This window comes from Mustela nigripes, chromosome X (assembly GCF_022355385.1).
Source record: "Mustela nigripes isolate SB6536 chromosome X, MUSNIG.SB6536, whole genome shotgun sequence".
NCBI classification, from domain to species: domain Eukaryota; kingdom Metazoa; phylum Chordata; class Mammalia; order Carnivora; family Mustelidae; genus Mustela; species Mustela nigripes.
This window is the reverse complement of record NC_081575.1, coordinates 67,163,706-67,182,529: the sequence shown is the minus strand read 5'-3', so window position 1 is coordinate 67,182,529 and position 18,824 is coordinate 67,163,706. Positions and strand designations below refer to the sequence as shown.

General features: G+C 37.6%; 1 protein-coding gene across 7 annotated transcripts in view; it reads right to left on the bottom strand.

Annotated features, from left to right (window-relative positions):
• HDAC8 (histone deacetylase 8) overlaps nucleotides 1-18,824 on the bottom strand; it is a 223,377-nt gene that overhangs the window by 118,548 nt on the left and 86,005 nt on the right. For 4 of the 7 annotated variants that reach the window (XR_009401363.1, XM_059385642.1, XM_059385639.1 and 1 more), the window contains 2 exons: nucleotides 12,610-12,782; nucleotides 10,006-10,100 (listed from right to left, as the gene is read on the bottom strand). Coding sequence is in view for 6 of the 7 variants with exons in the window: in XM_059385642.1 (XP_059241625.1) it covers nucleotides 10,006-10,100; nucleotides 12,610-12,782 (268 nt within the window). In the remaining variant the exon portion in view is untranslated. Of the gene's footprint in view, nucleotides 1-5,525; nucleotides 6,722-7,438; nucleotides 8,061-10,005; nucleotides 10,101-12,609; nucleotides 12,783-18,824 lie in introns of those variants that run through there. The other 3 variants (XM_059385640.1, XM_059385637.1, XM_059385638.1) reach the window with 3 other exon arrangements.

The following is an 18,824-nucleotide window of genomic DNA, read 5'->3' as shown; positions in this document are numbered from 1 at the left end:
ACACACACACACACACACACACACACACACACACACACACACACACACACTCTACACCACACCAGGGTAAAGTGTAATCAAGTTGCTAAAAACCAGTCACAGAGAGAAAAGTTAAAAGCAGCCAGAGGAATGGATAAGAGTGCTTAGGACTTCTCATAAGGAAATATGCAAGCATAAAGACAATGGAATGATATCTTTAAAGTTCTGAAAGAAATAATTATCAACTTAGAAACTATACCCAGTGAAAATATCTTTCAAAAATTAAGAAAAAATAGGCTTTTCAAACTGGGAGGCTGAGAAAATCTGTTGCTAACAGACCCACATTAAAATAAAAAATTAACTAAAGTTCTTAGGCAAAATGTAACTTTTATCCAGATGGAAACCTAGATCTACACAAAGGACTGAAAAATGCTGGAAAGGAGAAATATACAGGCAAATGTAAAAAATATTTCCTTACATATCTTTTAATTTTTTTAACTGATAATTTAGGGCCTTGTTGGGAGCAGTACATCCAGTGGTGGTGGCTTATGTGCTGACTGCAAATGAGTGTCACTGAAGGCCACAGAGGAGTGAGACAGGCTGTCAGCTGGGTGGCAGAGTAAGTGGAGCAACACAGTTCAGCCAAAAGGTGGCATTGCCCAGGTAGGCAGTTAGGGGAAGAGCTGCTCATAGCTGGGACATCCTAGCCTGAGCATTACATCTTTTGCTTCACATGCATAGCTGCCTAGCCTCCCTGTGCCCCCTGCTGGGGCCCATACAACAGGTTTCCCTACTATGAGACCTGTTGCCTGGTCAGGTTCTGGATCTACTCTTCCAACCCTTTAAGCTTTTCAGTTCTCTCCTCTGAAATGCTGGCACCATGATGAGTACTTATGATCCCCAACCACAAGAGGGACATGAAAAAAGTACCCTTAGTTATGCCTGCTATAATCTCTATAACTTTATTATTGTTTAGATAATAAATGAGCTTCTACCTAGATAGAAATATAACAAGAATATGGATTGTTGGCCTAATAAAGTGAGATTAGAAGGCTTGCTTTCTCAAACCAGAGCTCTAACATCTATGTTTAAAGAAGCTGAAAAAGATGAAACTGAAGTATCAGGGAGGGCTCTGACTCATGGTAGGAAGACATTTACTTCAAAGACATGGTGAAGTTGTAAGCAAGAAATGAAAATATGTAATTGATTTATATGTGTATGTAATATATATGTAACTGATTTACCTTACAGTGTCTTAGGCACAGATCATTTTATATAGCTTCAGAATAATTTGCTATTTAAGTTGTGACATCATTTTCAGACCATTCATAGGTAAAGGGAAAGAAGCTGAGTAATTTAAGTATAGACATGATGAGTTTATTAAAACCTAAAAGTTGTTTGTTAGAACTTTTCAAACTAGAAAAAGTCACTGAAGCATCTTATGCATAAGTTATTGCACTGCATGGACTGGGGCAGTGGACATAATAGTCTAGAGATCAATAAAGGCCTGAACAGTTGACATTGCTAAATGCCTACTGAATGAAAAGTTACTAAAATAACTTGTAGTAATGCCTCTTTTCAATGGCACAGTAACTTGTTTACTTAAACATTTAGCTCTAAACATGAAGACTTAATTATTTGCATAATTGTACTTTCACCTTACAGACAAGTCTACAAATGTGTCTGGACTAGCTGTTTTGCTTGTAGTCATGTGGTATCAGCACTAACAATCTTTGAAGAAGGCTTTTTCTTTGTGAAGGGTTGACAACAAACACAAGTGGTACTGAGATATTGAGAGTGCTGAATAACTTTTTTGAATCCCATGGTTTCTCCTGGAGCAACTTTGTTTATATTTGCATGAAGGTACAAAAACAAGGTAGATAAAACTTCAGGCACCATGATGTAAATTAAGGCAGTACCATCAAAGTATACCAGTAGTTATTGTATTCTTTATACCACCAGTAATCACATTAAAAATTCAATTTCACTTAAGAAATTCCTTGGTGAAGCACTAAAAATTATTAAATCTTGATCCTGGGTTTAATATTCTCTGTGACAAAATAAGAGTTATGAAAAAGTGCTTCTGTTATAAACTACATTATGGTGATTGTATTGAAAAAAAAAAAACCACATCTATAATTAGGCTGTGGCTTAACTAGCCACTTTTCATGTATACCATTTTTCCTTGAAAGAACAACTGATGCAAAAACTGTGATTCAATACTGGGGTATTTGGTAAATACTTCTCAAAAATGAAGTGAGCCTTTAGGGTAAACTACTGACATAATTTTTTGCCAATAATGGTATTTACATTTTTGAGTGAAAATTAAAATACTGGAAAACTTCATGCTTGAGAGTTTCCCCAGACTTAAGCTTTGTTCCAATGAGATTAGTGCTGATATCAATGTGATTTTTGATAGTGCAAAATATGTTTCAGCATTTATAATATTCACATAACTTGGTGAACCAATATTTTCCAAGTAATCAGTATGTACAAGATGGGTCAAATATCTATGCAAAGTACAAGATGACCAATGAAATTTGAATGCAACAGTATATAAACATTTCACTGATAATAGCTTCAGATTCCATATGGCATTAACCTTTAAGAAACTACCATTTGTAGAGTTTTGTGTAGTATCAAAGATATTCTTCTTTGATATCCACAACTATCTATAAAGGCTATTAAAATACTCTTCCCTTTTCCAACTACATATCTGCATGAAGCTGGATTTTCTTCATATACTTTAGCAAAAACATCACAACACATTGTAGAGGTCAGCATGAGAAGTAAGCTGTCATTTACTATGCCAGATATTATAGAGATATGCAAAAATGTATAGTAATGACATTCTTCTCATGACTTTTTTTTGAGTTATTTTTAAAAAATCACAACATGTTATCTGTGCTAATGTATACTGGGTTTATGATTCTTTTTTTTTTTTAAAGATTTTATTTATTTATTTGACAGAGAGAAATCACAAGTAGTCGGAGAGGCAGGCAGAGAGAGAGAGAGAGGGAAGCAGGCTCCCTGCCGAGCAGAGAGCCCGATGCGGGACTCGATCCCAGGACCCCGAGATCATGACCCGAGCCGAAGGCAGCGGCTTAACCCACTGAGCCACCCAGGCGCCCCTGGGTTTATGATTCTAAGTAAATTAATAAATGTTTTAACTGACTGAGCCACTCAGGCATCCCTTAATAAATGTTATAAAATTTTAGAAATATACTGTTTAAAGCAAGACAATAAAAATGTATCACGGGGTTTATAATATATGCAAAAGTAAAATATATGACTACATTTGCACAAGGGAAGAAAAGGGGAAAAATGGAAGAACACTGTAATAAGGGTGCTATATTGTACATAAGGTAGTGTAATACTATCTAAAGGTAGAATATGATAAGTTAGAAATGCATACTGTAAACCCCAGAGCAACCACAAAAAACCAGTTATAGGTAATAAGCAAATAAAGGAGACAAATGGAACCTTAAAAATACTCATTTAATTAAAAAAAGACAGGAAAATAGAAAGAAAGAAGGAATAGATGGGACAAATAGGGAACAGATAGGAAAATGGACTTAAACATATAAATAATTTATGTAAACATAAGTGGTGTAGGCACTCCAACAAAAAGGCAGAGATTGTCAGGCCAGACTAGATAAAAAATCATGACCCACTATATGTGGTCTACAAGAAATTCAATTTAAATATGAAAATACAAATAGGTTTAAAAATAAAGAAAAAGATGAAGATATCTACACAAATAATAATAATAATCACACCACTCAATAATAATCAAATTGTCACAGATGTGACAATACTGAAGTCAGACAAAGTAGACTTCAGAACAAGGAATATTACCAGAGATAAAGAGCAATATTTCATAATAATAGAGGGGTCAATTCTTCAAGGAGTTATAATGACCCTAAATGTGTCTACATCTAATAACAAAGCTTCAAAAATACATGAAGCTCAAATCAACATAAGTGAAAGGAAAAATAGCCAAATCCAAAATCATGGTTGGACATTTCAACTTTCTTGGTAATTGACAGAATAAGCAGACAAAATCCAAGGGATATAGAAGATATAAACAACACTCTCAACTAACCTAACTATTATCACATGAAACATTCATCAGGATAGATCATATGCTGGGCTGTAAAACAAATTCCAATAAATATAAAATGACTGAAATCATGTGAAGTATGTTCTCTGAGCACAACAGAATTAAAATGAATGTAAATAGAAAGACATCTGGAAAGTCCTAAAATATCTGGAAATTAATTTTTAAGAACCCATGCTTCCAAATAACTCATCAGTTAAAGAAGAAAATTAGAAAATACTCTGAAGCAACTGAAAATGGAAACATCACAGTTTGTGGGATGCAGCTAAAGTAGTGCTTAGATGAAAATTTATAGCGTAAAATGTTTGTATTAGAAAAAAAGAAAGGGTTAAAATCAAACTATGTTTCTATCATAAGATACAAGAAAAAGAACTAAAACCCAATACAAAGTAAGTAGAAGGAACAAAATAACAAAGATGTGAGCAGAAATAATAAAATAGAGAAGAGAAAAATAAAGTCAATGAAACTAAAAGCTGGTTCTTTGAAAAAAAAAAATAACAGTTCAATAAAACTGATAAGCCACAGGCTAAAACGATCAGGAAAAACAGAAAGAAATTAGCAATACTAGGAATGAAAGAGGGGATATCACTACAGCTTCTACAGACACTAAAACAATAGTAAAAGAATATTATAAGTGAATGGGCAAATTCCTCAAAGACAAATTATCAACATGGAAGCCAGAAGAAATAGAAAATCTGAATAGTTATATAACTTAAAGAAATAGAATTCATAATTAAAAACCTCCCCATAAAGAAAACTCCAGGCTCAAATGTTTTCACTGATGAATTCTGTCAAACACTTAAGTAAGACAAAGCATCAGTTTTACATAAACTCTTTCAGAAAAAAAGAGGAGGTGGGTTCACTTTCCAAGTCATTTTATAAGATCAGCATGGCCTTGATATCAAAACCAGACAAAGACATTACAAGAAAACAACAGGTCAACATCCCTCATCAACACTGACACAAAAAATCCTTGAGAAAATTTCAGCAAACTGAATCTAGCAATATATAAAAAGGTTAATATACCAGGACCAACTAGGGTTCATTCCAGCAATGCAAGGTTTAACATTTAAAAAGGCAATAATTAATGCAATTTACTGTATTAACAGAACAAGAGGACAGCATATGATCGTTTCAATAGATGGGGAAAAAGCATTTGACAAAATTTAACACTCACTTGTAAGAAAACTTCTCAGTAAATTAGGACTAGAAGGGATCTTCTTCAACCTAATAAAGAATATTTATGAAAAAAAAAAAACCCTACAGCTAACATCACACTTCATAGTAAAAGATTAAATGCTTCCCCCTATGATCAGGAATAAGACAAGGATGTTTGCTCTAACCACTTCTATTTAACATCAACTTGGAGATCCCAATCAGTGTAATAAGGTAAGAAAAAGAAATAAAAGTCATAAAGATTGTAAAGGAATAAGTAAAACCTTCTTTATTCACAGATGACATGTTTGTATACATGAAACATACTAACAAATCTACAAAAAGCTGCTAGAGCTAATGATTTTAGCAATGGTACATTATTCAAGATCCATATAAAATCAACTAGGTTTCTATAGTCTAGCAACAAACAATTAAAACTGAAATTTAAAAATAGCATTTATAATAACATCAAAATCATGAATTGCTTAGGGATAAATATAACAAAATTTGTGCAAGATGTGTTCACTGAAAAGTATAAATGAAAATTTGAAATTAAAGACTTAAGGAAATGGAGAGATATAGCAAATTCATGGATTGAAAGCTTAAATATCGTTAAGATGTTATTCCTCCCCAAACTGATCTATAGATTCAGTGCAATCTACAGATGCACTGCAAGACTCTTTTACATCAGTAACACACTTGCATATAAATCTACTTGAGTCTTTTCAGTGGCTACATATATTCCCTCATATGAGTCAGGCACAGTTTATCCAACCAGTCCATCAGAGGTGGTCTGGTTAAGTAAGTATTTTTCATTCACTAAATTTTGTTAATAAACCATCTGATTCAGATATATACATGTATCTGATATATCTGTACATACATATACATATATGTATATATGAATACATTATATAACATAACTGCCATACTCTATCCTGGATCACAGGATCCAAATAGTATTACTGGATTAGGGAACATTCTTGTACATGATAGTCCAGAAGCTTTATTATACAGAGTAGGTGATTTGCTAAGTTAGAAAATCTTTTTATGGGACCTCATGCCATCTTTGGGCTTTCTCCATGGTAGACATACCTGAGCCAGGCATATGGGCAGGTTTCCTTCCTCTTAGCTTTCCAAGCTGGGCCCAACTCTTCTTTCAGTTGGGATTGCTTCCTTATTCCATGCCTGGCTACCCAGTTCCTGAGCTGGGACAAACTCCCTGATCACTGGCTTTATGACATCACCTGTTTTATATTTCATGAGTGCAATGATCGAAATCTCACCACTAATGACTTGTAATATTTGTGCTGGGCTTGTCTTCTCAACTCCCTTCCCTCAATTGGCAATCTAGTGTTTTCCCATGGACACATCTGTTTCCTACAGCTGGGATACCTGGTACTTCTTGCAAAGGATGGGTAGTTGCTACTGGTAGCCTTTCCAGCAAACTGCTTCCCATTCTTCCATCTTAAAAAGAGAAGTTTTCCAGTGTGAACACTGACATGCTTATTACTCAAACACTAATTTATTCAGTTGTTCATTCAGTGAATGAACACCAACAAGGTGTGTAGCTAACACTGTGCTAAGCACTGAGGGGGAATACAGACAACCAAAACACAGATGACCAAATGAATGCTACAGACTGTTATAGGAGTGTACTTGAACCTCTTAACAGGTTTGCCTTTCTCAAGTCTCTCCCTTTCACAATCTATCTTCCAGGTGCTACTGAGTAAGCTGTCTAAAAACCAAAGCTCATCTGTTTTCACAGAAAAAAGTATAAACTCTTTAGCGTAGCAGTCAAGTCTCTAAATAATCTGGCTCCAATTTTCATTCAAGCCTTAATTCTCCCCCACTTTCTCTCATAAATTCTATGTTCTACCACCATATCAAACTTCTCACTTGTCCCATGAGGGACCAGATCCTTTTCAAACCTTATTCTCTTTGCCTAGAATGTGTTTCGCTCTTCTTCACCTGGCAAACTCTGAACAAACCTCCAAGATTCAGTTCAAAGTCTTGGTGAAACATTTCTTCTATTCACAACTGTCCTGGATTTGGGTACATTGTTCCGTCACCTTTATTAGATGGTGAAACTTTTGAGGGCACTGGGTTGACTTGCTAGTCTTTGAATCTCTGAATTCAAGTCTGAATAAGGGCCTGGCAAATAGTAGGTACCCAATGAATATTTGTTAAATGAGTGAAGGAATAAACGAATGTGAAGGAAGAACTCAAAGGGCCTTGGTATACTTAGGTAAGGGATTTTTAAAGGCACAGGGCTTGAAGCTGCACCTAGGAAGACAAGAGATAGATGGGGAAAGAGCATCTGGAGGAGGAAGAATATTACCCTAGGACACAGAAGAACAGAAGTCCAAGACTGAAAGTGAAGGCAGTGGGGTGTCAGCCAGACTACAGCTGACTGCTGCACTATCTAGACCTTTTCACTGACTAGATTTCTCAATTATATTTTCAGCTCCTGGAGGGCAGAGTATTTTGTACACTCCTTAGTATCCCTTTCATATATGATGCCCATCTCCACAGTCATTGTTCCTGCTGTCTTGTGGTTCTTACTCTTACTCTGCTCTGTAATACAATTATTTGTGTATCTACTTGTCTCCCTAGAACTTACACTAGCCTCCCTCCCAGGCTGCTTGAGGTAAGGGAAGAGATGTGGTCTTAGTGTCTTTGCATCTTCTAAGATACCTACCATGGTGCCTGGCGCACAATGGGAGCTCAGTAAATATTTTCTTTCTCTCTTTTTTTTTTCCTTTGAAGACAACAGTAAATATTTTCTGATCCACCATCTGTTGATCTGATTACAGAGAACCACAAGGATATTTGTGTGCAACTGTGTATTGTGGTACAAAACTTATATATGCCTTCACACTGTGCAGTCTATTTTTGGCAGTTTTCATTAAAATGTTATCTTATTGTACATGGAAGACTGTCATTTCAATTTACTTCTTTGTTCCTTCTTGGATGACTCACATCTCTTATACCAGAAGGATATGACAGAAGGGACTCAAAAAGGGTTTGGACAATTTATGAATGACAAAGTCATAAATGTCCGGGTATAAGGAGCCGTTGGGAGCATGCAAAGGGGAAGGAGAAAGCTTGCATTTCAAAAGTGCCTAATATGCACCAAGAACTGTGCTAGGCAATTGGTATACATTGTATATTATTTAATCTGGCAGAATATGTCGGCATAAAGACAGGGCATGCCTATCTATAAGGCCAAACCCATATCTATTCAGGCACATAGCTTCTCCAGGTACCAAAGGCAGTATTTATCTTATTAAAATTTTATCAACCTTTTAAGACAGATGAATCTAAGGACTTGCATTGTTTCCCAAGAACAGAACACTCATTCTCAATTTAAGCTCCTATTGTTTAAAACTCCTTTTTGGAAAACAAAACAAAACAAAACAAAAAACCAGAACCAAAACCAAACAAACAAAAGAAAAAAACCCCAAACTCTTTGACATAACTTGATCAGTTTTTAAAGTCTCAAAGCTTTAAATTACAATGCAATTGGAGATAGTCCCACAGCAGTAACAGCGATTACTTTTGTTCACAAATGTAAATTGTTTGCTTATCTTTATATTTCATAAAGCTTCCAAATACTGAACAAAGTTAAATCAAGTCAAGAAAAGAGCCTTCTATTAACCCTGACACTAGCAAATTGTCTCAGATTATAGCATGCCTTCTATTTGTATTCTAGACACATAGAGTGGTTTTTTAGAGATACATATTTTACCTCATTTGTGGCTAGAAGAAAATTGGAAGGGAATTCGTTTCAGTTGTTTCTAATTTTTAAAAAAATAATAGTAACTTTAAAAAGAATAATGCTCCCAAGTGTACAGATCCTGCATCTAATGGGAATCAAAACATACCCAAAGTACCATTTCTACTCCTGGGAATGGCTTGAGAAAGTGCGGCTGCAGGTACTGGTTTGTACACTGGTTTTATTGTAAGTCACACTATCCAAGGCCTAGGACTACACATCTTAATCTGTGATAACATACTTCCTGCCAGGTATGGGGGTGGGTGGGAAGAGAAGGGGTACACCTTCAGATAAGGGATAAGCAGCACACTCAGTGGGCTCAGACAGCTTTCTGTTAACCTACTTTGAGAGAGCTAAAATAGACATCCTTGCTTCAGAAAGTGTAAAGCCCATCTTACATGACTAGAGAAAACGGCAAAAGTTCAAATGAAGTTTCACATTTTAGATGGTCTTCCCCCAACCTCTGTGTGCCACTAATTGCTGGAAAAATGCCAGACACGTCTTTGTGATGATTATGTGTTTCTTACATTTTACATTAGTCAAAGGAAACTGAAAGACCAGGACTAACCCCAAAGAACACAGGTGTGACATACCTCCTATGGAACTTTTTAAAGATAGACAAGAATTCAGCTTATACATTTAAAAAAATTGCCCCTTCTGTTTTGAAACTAGGGGATGCAAATATGCACATATTCCAAAGAGTTCTTTGTGTGAACAGGTGACCCCTTCCCACAGTCTCTGTAATTAATTGAGAAATTAAAGTTAGTTGGCCTTTGAGATCTCTTGTAAAAAAAGGCAGAAGGTCTTGGATATTTTGGAACAAGAGTCCACTATTCTGCCAAGACAGTGTGTTATTGTTATTGGAGTGTCTCTCAACAAAACGGTATTGAGTGGTGAGGACGTGATTTTGATTAGGTGGAATGACTCAGCTCTTCCCCTTAAAGAAGAGAGGACTTGTCAGAGCCTTACTTACCTCATGATCTGGGATCTCAGAGGATAGTGTTTTCCCTAGGATGACCCCGGTCAAGTATGTCCAGCATCGAGCCGTGTTGGCAAGGTTATAGCCTCCTGTCTCCATCAAGAATTGTGAAGTTAGGAAAGAACAGTCACAAAACAGCAGGAGAGGGAAGGAGGGTAAGGAAGGAGAGAAAAATGTTTTAATAAAAGGGCTAAAAAGACAACTCCAACTTGTAGAACTTTACCTAAATATCCCTTTTTGATGTTTTTGAACCACCTAGTAGGTGGACTTTAGTGGGTTAGTCAGACCATGCACAGTGTGGAACTAGGAAGTCTAAGGTCTACAAAGATTAAAGAGGTTCTTGTCTATGAACAAGTATGTATCCAAGGATTCCAAGCTCCTCAATTTCATCAAGTCATCAGCAAGACTGAGATCCCTGGAACTTGGATCCCTGGAACCCAGCAACCCACCCAATGTCAAGGTTTCTGTGATGAATTTTGGAACAATCCTATAAAATGGCTGCTGGATGTAATTCGTATGTTAAAGCCATTGGCAGATATAGTCCTAGAAATATCCAGGAAAGAGAAACAGAAAATGCTGACAGAAATAGACTTCCTTCTTCCAAGATCAGCATTCCTTTTCTCCACAAAACACAGGCCTAGTGGCAGAGATCAAAGAGAATGAGATGAGGAAGGGACTGTTGATTGATGCTCTGACCCATCTCGTCAGGTTCTGTCACAGTCACCCAGCAGCCATATTATACTGGCTAATAATCAGCATATTTTTGCACTGAATAGATGTGTTCTGCCATGCAAGCATTAGAACATTGGCCCTTAGCTAAATTCTAAGAGTGTAAGGATGAAATGGAATGATTTCCTAACTTCAGTGCAGCCTGAGGGAAATAAAAGCTGGTCTATTTTAGGTAGGGTAACCATATAATTTATTGTCCAAATGGTACATTTTAACAGTTAAAGGGGACACTATTCATAATTACACAGGGATAGTATATATAAATTGGGACATACGGTCACCTTTCTCTTAAGCCTTTCTTGAAAGAAAGGCTTTCTCCTTGAAAGGTCAGGGATACTGGGGATTTTGGAATTCTTTTAGGCCTCAGTGGGGTCCAATGAAACTTGGGGATATGGCCATATCCACTAGTTGTCTATGTATTATTGGAGATTGAGAATTTAAGTGAAATAGTACACTTTATTACTTTAAACACTCCTGATGTGAAAAATCTGAATTTAGAAGATCAACTTATTGGGTATGATTATTTGATTTCAAAAAGATTCACTATAGATCTGAAGTAGTAAGCTCTCTCTGGTAAATATACAATACGATTTGATTTGCAAAAATTCCATTTACATATAGGAATTTTCAGGAATACACATACTGCACAAGAAGGGTTATATATACAAAAGCCAAAACTTTGCACTGACAAAGCAGTAAGACTGAAAATGCTAAGCAAAGGCTGTAGCTACAAACAAAAGTTGAATTTACACAGATGTATGTTGTGGAAAGGGCTTTTTTCCTCCCCCTAGCTGTACCTGTATCATCACCAGCACCCTTAGTACTGTCAAGGAAAGTAATACGTCATACAATACTTATCAATTTCATCTTTTCCCTGAGTTGAAGTTAATAGATGTCTTGCCAGCTTTTCATAAGAGGTTGCCTCTTGTAAGCACTTGTAATTTTGATCCTTCTAGGATTTGAGGCTGCCAAAGGACCAGGCTTGTGTATTTGTGCTGAATGCCCACTCATTTTCATAAGGCCTTCCCACAGCCTCCTCTGATTTGGTTTTTACAAAGTTTGTTGACAAAGCAACAAACTATTAGCTATTCCATAATACATGCACTTTAAGCTCAATCTGCTTGACCATGTTATTTTAACACACCAATCCATTCACCCATTGAAATAAAGATTGTGCCAGATAGATAGAAGACTCTTAGCAAGGCATCTTCAAAGGTAGTTGAGGTTGTAAAAAGTACCTTTCACAAATGCTTCTATTGAATAGACCCAGCTTTCTGTTGATTAAGTAATACAAAATGTCAGTACACACTGAAGGCAAGGATGCCCAAGAGACTCTAGTACTCTCAGTTCTGCTTTATTGTAACAAATCCATGCTTCTTTTGTTGGGGGCCGGGGCGGGCTTGGGGGGAGAAGTCATTCTTGAATTCAGCTTAGATATTTAATTAGTTCGTATGTTCACTACTTATATATGAGTAGAGAATTTTAGTGGTATGTTTCCAAAGGATGATTACTAGAACTAAGAGTCAAAAACTATATTGAGAGAAGATGGATTAAAGTCCACTGAGGTTAATATCTGCTATTCTTAATAAGATATGATGGCACCTTTAATTAAAGGACCTTTGCTTCAGGAAGTGAAACTTAGACTTCAGAGTGCCAAGGAGTCAATACACATGCCAAGCTGAGGAGAAGTGTGTCACAGTATTTCCTTATGCTGAATCGTGAAGGGGGCAGAGTTCTCTGACTCAGGCTTCTGGATCACAGGCAGGTTGGTATTATCCAATCTAAGAAAGCCAAGTTTTCCTCAGTGTCAATGGACAAAATGTGGAAGAAGGTCAGCAAATTCTCCTGGTGACCTCCCTTTGTACTCACCTCCTCCCAGAATGAGTGTTGCCAACTGCCACTGAAGAATGTACTTAAGACATTTGCCAATTCCCACTGGAGTCATGTTAAAGGAACACATGGGATCCCCAGCAATCGTATCAGCTCCCAGCTGTAAGACTACTGCTTTTGGATTAAAGGCTATGTAGACCTCCTTTAGTACACTGTAGAAAAGAGAAAGGATAGAAAATGTCAGAAAAAGATAGGTCAGTTTGGTGGTGGTTGGGGCGAAGGCAGCTGGAGGTATAGCTGAGTCAGCAAACAGTGAAGGAAAAAAAGATCCAACTCATCAACTCATCAAACTTTCCATCTAAAAAAGGTGAATCAGACTGTATGTAAATTATGCCTTAAAAAACCCAATTTACAAAAAATATCCCCCCCCCACTTTCACGTTACCAAGAACCAAGTTTACCCTTAATGTTTTGGAACACAAACTTCCCTTAAATATTCATATTCACTTAACTTCAACAGCCACAGGACAGAGTATACATGTTTACTCCATTTTACAATCTGGGAAAATAAGACACATACACTGAACAGTTCTGATTATTTAAGACTGTCAACATACTTGGAGTTTATTATCTAGTTATCAATGGAAACTACTGAAGAGAATTAACATGCCTTTGAAAGCACAGATGTTATCAGCTTACTTTCTATTATGCTAAAGGACTTCTGGGTTATGAAATATAGCCCTCCTTAAATCATATGTAACCAGAGTCGTCTTGAGCAGGAAATGATAACCACTGATCCAAAATTATAAATCTGAAAGCACCCTAAAGAATAAGTTATAGTGAGCAATAATGAGGATAATTTGGGGGTAGAATCACACAGTGCTATTAAATCAACCTAACAGCTGTTCCTTTTCCTGACAGAAGCATCATAGATGAAAAAAAAAGTTGTCAGTGTGACAGATGACCTTAGTCAGGCTTCTCCTATTATCATTAACTGAACACTGACACTGTCCAGAATACATTCTTAGGAGTTATAAGGTTCCTGCTCTCAAGGGGCTTACAATCTAGTTTCCCAACAAAACATATACCAGTCCTTAAGGGACTGAAGAACTCTTACAGAGACACATAAACAAGTGTAAATTAACATACTTCAGAGTTGAGAAAATGCAGAGTCAGAAAGTGATAAAAAATGTTGGGGTTAATGACCCTTCATAATCAACATGTCAAATTATACCAGAGCAGCAAAAACAGAAAAATTCCAGATCCTTCTGAAACTGCAAGAAGAATTCAAGGGATATAAAATGTCATTCTCCCAAATTCATATGTAACCAGGGTATTGAAAAGTGCTCAGCTGCAGAGGCATTCTTTGACTCAAAAGACTGTTCTGTTTTGATTTCTCATCTATGCAGACAAATATTGTGTGATTGTGGAGATTATAAGAATATTATAAAACTTACGGCATATGATCCTTAATAGAGAAATACTCAAGCCTATTCTTTCATGTGCCTATCTCCTGTACAGAGGGAAACTAAGCCACCTGAATATTCAGCTAACATTTATTGAGCATCAGAAGAGATCGGGTGCGTTCAGGGTGGTATGGTCATAGACCATTTATTGAGCATCTACGTGTACAGAGCACCCTATTAGCTGCTATTAGGAGACACAGAGGAAGGCATGATCTCTGTTCTGAAAAGGTTTATAAGTGAAGAGGAAGAAGGTGGAGGCAAGGAAGACTAATGTTTCTTCTTTCATTCTTTCTCTCATTTTGCACATATTTACTGACTGCCCTCTGTGTGTCCAGCATGTAACTGCACCAGGAACATGCTGCAGGAACAAAGATGAATATGACACAGCTCTTATTTTCATGTGGCTCAGATCACAGGGGAAGGTTCATACTATGATAATCGGTAATTAAAATATGATAAATGAAGTATTAGAGATGGCACACAGAGAAGGGAGTAAATGACTTTTCTAGAAGATGTCAGGACAGGCTCTACAGAAGTAACTTTTGACTTAGGTCTTAAAAGATAAGAACTACAGTGAACCACCTATTGAAATGGCTAAAATGAAAAAAAAAAAGCAGTAACTTCAATTGCTGGTGAGGATGTGGAGAAACTACACCACACATAGCTTGTGGGTGGGAATGTAAAATGGTATAGCCACTTCAGAAAATAGTTTGGCAGTTCCCACCAAAATTAAAAATAGACTTACCATATGACCCAGCAATTGCCTTCTTGTGAATTTATACCAGAGATATTAAGGCTTATTTTCATATAGGAACTTATACACAAATATTCATAGATAGCAGCTTTATTTGTAACGATCCAAACTGGAAACCACTCAGATGTACTTCAATAAGTGAATGGTTAAACAAACTGTGGTACATCCACACCACTGGAATAGTGTTTATCAGTAAAAAGAAAAAAAAAAAACTATCGATAAATGCAAAAAAACAAAACAAAACTTGGATGGCTTTTAAAGGAATTATGCTGGGTGAATAAGGCCAATTCAGAATCTATACTGCATGACTCCATTATATACCATTTGTTAAGTAACAATTTGAGGGGTGGCGAACAGATTGGAGGTTTCCAGTAGTTAGGGATGGCTATAAAATAGTAGTATGAGACAGCCTTGTGGTGATGGTTGTGGTTCTGAAAAGCTACACATGTGATAAAAATCTCATAGAGCCACCCTCCCCATATACACATGAGTGCATGCATAATGGGTGAAAACTAAGTAAGCTCTATGAATTGTACCAATGCCAACTCCTTGATTTTGATGTTGAATTATAATCATGCAGGATGTCAAGATTGGAGGAGGCTGGAAGAAGGGTGTATGGGACTTATACGTTTCTTTGCAACCTCCCTTGAGTCTATAATTATAAAAAAATTAAGAAGAAAGATTAGGAAAAGTTTTCAGGCATGTGGGGTGAAGAGAGTAGAGTTGGCAACAGGAATGGTTGTGAGGGTTATTGGTAGGAGACGAGGTTCAGAGAAGGAACTGCACACACAAGAGCATGATGGCTTGAAACAGGCAGTAGTGGGAGGGAGGCTAGTGAAATAAACGTGGGTTAGGGTACTCGGCCAGATATGCCGGGCAGGCTAACAAGTGGGGACTTTTACTTCAAGAGTATGGACCATCTCAAACATTGTGTGTGTCTGTGTCTTTCCATTCATGTACATGTGTTGGGGGAATGATCAGATTTACATTTTGAAAAGCTACTCTAGCTATAGCATAGGATATACTAAAGGTTATCAGGGGCCATTTGCACCCATCCAGGCCAGTGGCAGCAAGGGAAGGGAAGAAAAGATGGATTTGGGAGATACTTCCAGGATAGAATTGATAGGGCAGCACATACTGACACACAAGAAAAGCATCTACATACAACATTCACGAGCGTTTTGTAAAGGAGAGAGGAAAGGATATAGGAAGGCAGGTGCTTCTGGGATAGCAGTCTGAATGATAGCCAGGGAGAGAAAACGAGTCCCCAGGGAATTCTGATGAAGAGGGCTCTGGATGGCTAGAGAAAAGGGTAATTGGAAGCTTTGGCAATGGTAAGTTATTTCATACACAGTGTAAACATCAAGGCCACTGCAAATGAGGACACCTTCCATGTGAGGGCTACATGGTGAACACTCTTAAATTAAAGATCGAAAGTTTTCTTTAGTTTGACAGTCAAACGGGAGTCGCTGGAGATGCATAAGGACCAATGTTGCTGAAAAATGATGCTTAGGAACTCTGATTTTTGCTGTTGCGTGGAAGGCCAAGGAGAGAAAGTCTGGAGGCAGAGGGGTTGGCAAAAAGGGTACTGAAGCATTCTAAGCACAAGAGCATCAGGAAGCAAGGTAAGATACCCTTGGGGGAAAAAAATGAGAGGGCTAGGTGACAGACTGGGTGGGGGTTGGGTGGTCAGAGTAGAAAACACACTGTGCCGATTCCTCCAGAATTCGCAGGAGGGGGAAAGCAAAATCAAAATATTCCTTTGGAAGTGCAACTTCCAAATCCGGTGTTCCTTCCTCTCATCAATTTCATCTCCTTTGAGTCAATGTCATTTGATTATACCACTCAAACACTAGCAAAGGTCCTAGCTACAGACCTTCTACAAGGTACTCTTTCACCTCCCTTAAGGACTTAAGCACCTGGAAGTTTTTCTGTCTCTCCCTTTCCCAGTCATTTGTCTTTGCCATTCACTATTCACTTGCTTACTTACATCTTGATTCAAGCACCTGTTCTCACCCATGCTGGGCACTAGAGATACAGAAATAAGTAAGACCCAAGGGGCATGTTGCACAGTAGGGAAGGAAGATAGGAAAGCAAATAACTGTGACAAGTGCCATAATACCCATCCACTCATTCAAACAAATCTTAACTAAATGCCTACTGTATACGAGGCATTATGTTGGGCAATGGGTTTACTGTCCTTAACAAAAGAGACCTGACTCTTCCCCCTGTGACCCTTCTAATTCTCTGAAATCACAGTTTCTTCACCTTTTGAACAACAGAGATGTCCACCTGCACTCCACTTTAGTTATCTCCAGGCATAGCCATGCTTTAGGGCCTGGTGAAGAAGTGCTTGGAAATGCTCTACTTCTAACACCCTGAACTCTGAACTGCTTTTTCTGTGTACAATTTTCTATGTTCCCATTGAACTTGTTCTTTATTCTCATCTTAACTGCCGTTTCCTTGTCTTTCTATTTTCAAAGTCTACCAGTTTATCTTTTGACCTCATTTGCTTCACTACTCATATTGCAGAATACAATTAGTCATTTCAAAAATTCTTATTAGCATACTTAATTCCCTCACACCTTTGTGGTTTTTGCCTTGTCAATCCTTAAGCCCTTGGATAAACCACTCTGTCAGAATTTTCTTCTCTGTTCTGCTGGAGAAAGCTGAGAACTCAAGCCAATTGCTCCCTATATAGTCTATACTTATGACTCCAATTCAACAAATTCCATAAACATTTATTGAGTGATTGATATATGCCACTCCCTCTGTGCAGCTTGGCAATCATTTGCTTCACCTCTTGTTGGTAAACAATTACATTTCTTGCAGCATCTAGTCTAATTAAAAAAAAATACAAATCCAATGAGTGTACATTCTTTAAAAAAATATTTATTTGTCAGCAAGAGAGCGAGAGAGAGCAAGTGAACACATAAGCAAGAAGAGCAGCAGCAGAGGGAGCAGCAGGCTCTCTGCCAAATAGGGAGCCTAAAGCGGGACTCAATCCCAGGACCCCAGGGACCATGACCAGAGCCAAAGGCAGACACTCAACTGACTAAGCCACTCTGAGTGTACATTCTTGATGCTCAAAAAGAAAATCAAATAAATATGCAAGTCTATCGAAGGGATGCCTGCGTGGCTCAGTCGGTTGAGTATGTGCCTTTGGCTCTGGTCATGGTCCTGGGGTCCTGGGATGAAGTCCGGCATCAGGCTCCAGGACCGCATGGGGCTCCTTGCTGAGCAGGAAGCCTGCTTCTCCCTCTCCCTCTACTTCTCCCCCTGCTTGTGCTCTCTCTCAAATAAATAAATAAAATCTTAAAAAAAAAAACCAAAAGTCTATCAAATAAAAGTGAAAAATCTCTCTCCACCCCCACTCCCTCTCCAGAGGTGACTGATGATTCATTACACATAGCTTCAACCAGCTCAGTCAAGAATGAGACAAAGTTTGATGTATATCTTTCTAGATCATTGTAATAAATGCCTTCTTCTACCTCTTTTCTTTACCTGACAATGTCTTCCCTCATATTCCTCCTTTTCCTTGAGGATAATTTCACCACCTAGGCACTAGATCTACTGCCTTATTGCTCTAATGGCCATGTATCACCAATAACCTCTTTCTTACATCTTTAGCCTCTGTCTTCCCACTAATTCTGTTCCTTTAGGTTATAAGTTGTTTACTTCCTACTCCCCTTCTCAGCACTGCCAAAGTTACCTACTTACAGGCCACCTATACATCCTTCTTGCAATCTAGTTTCTGATCTTACTGCTCTCAATTTCTTTCTTGAAGGGAGAGAGACCTCTGGGTTATGATATCCAAAACCTCTTCTCTGTTTTATTTTTTAACTTCTCAGAAGCAACTGACAGTTGATACTACTCAAAAATCTGCAGTTGGTCATCAGTGGCTAGCTACATCTCCTTAAAAAATATTTTTTTAGCATGGAGGACATGGGGAGTTAGAGAGGAGAAGGGAGTTGGGGGAAATTGGAAGGGGAGGTGAACCATGAGAGACTACGGACTCTGAAAAACAATCTGAGG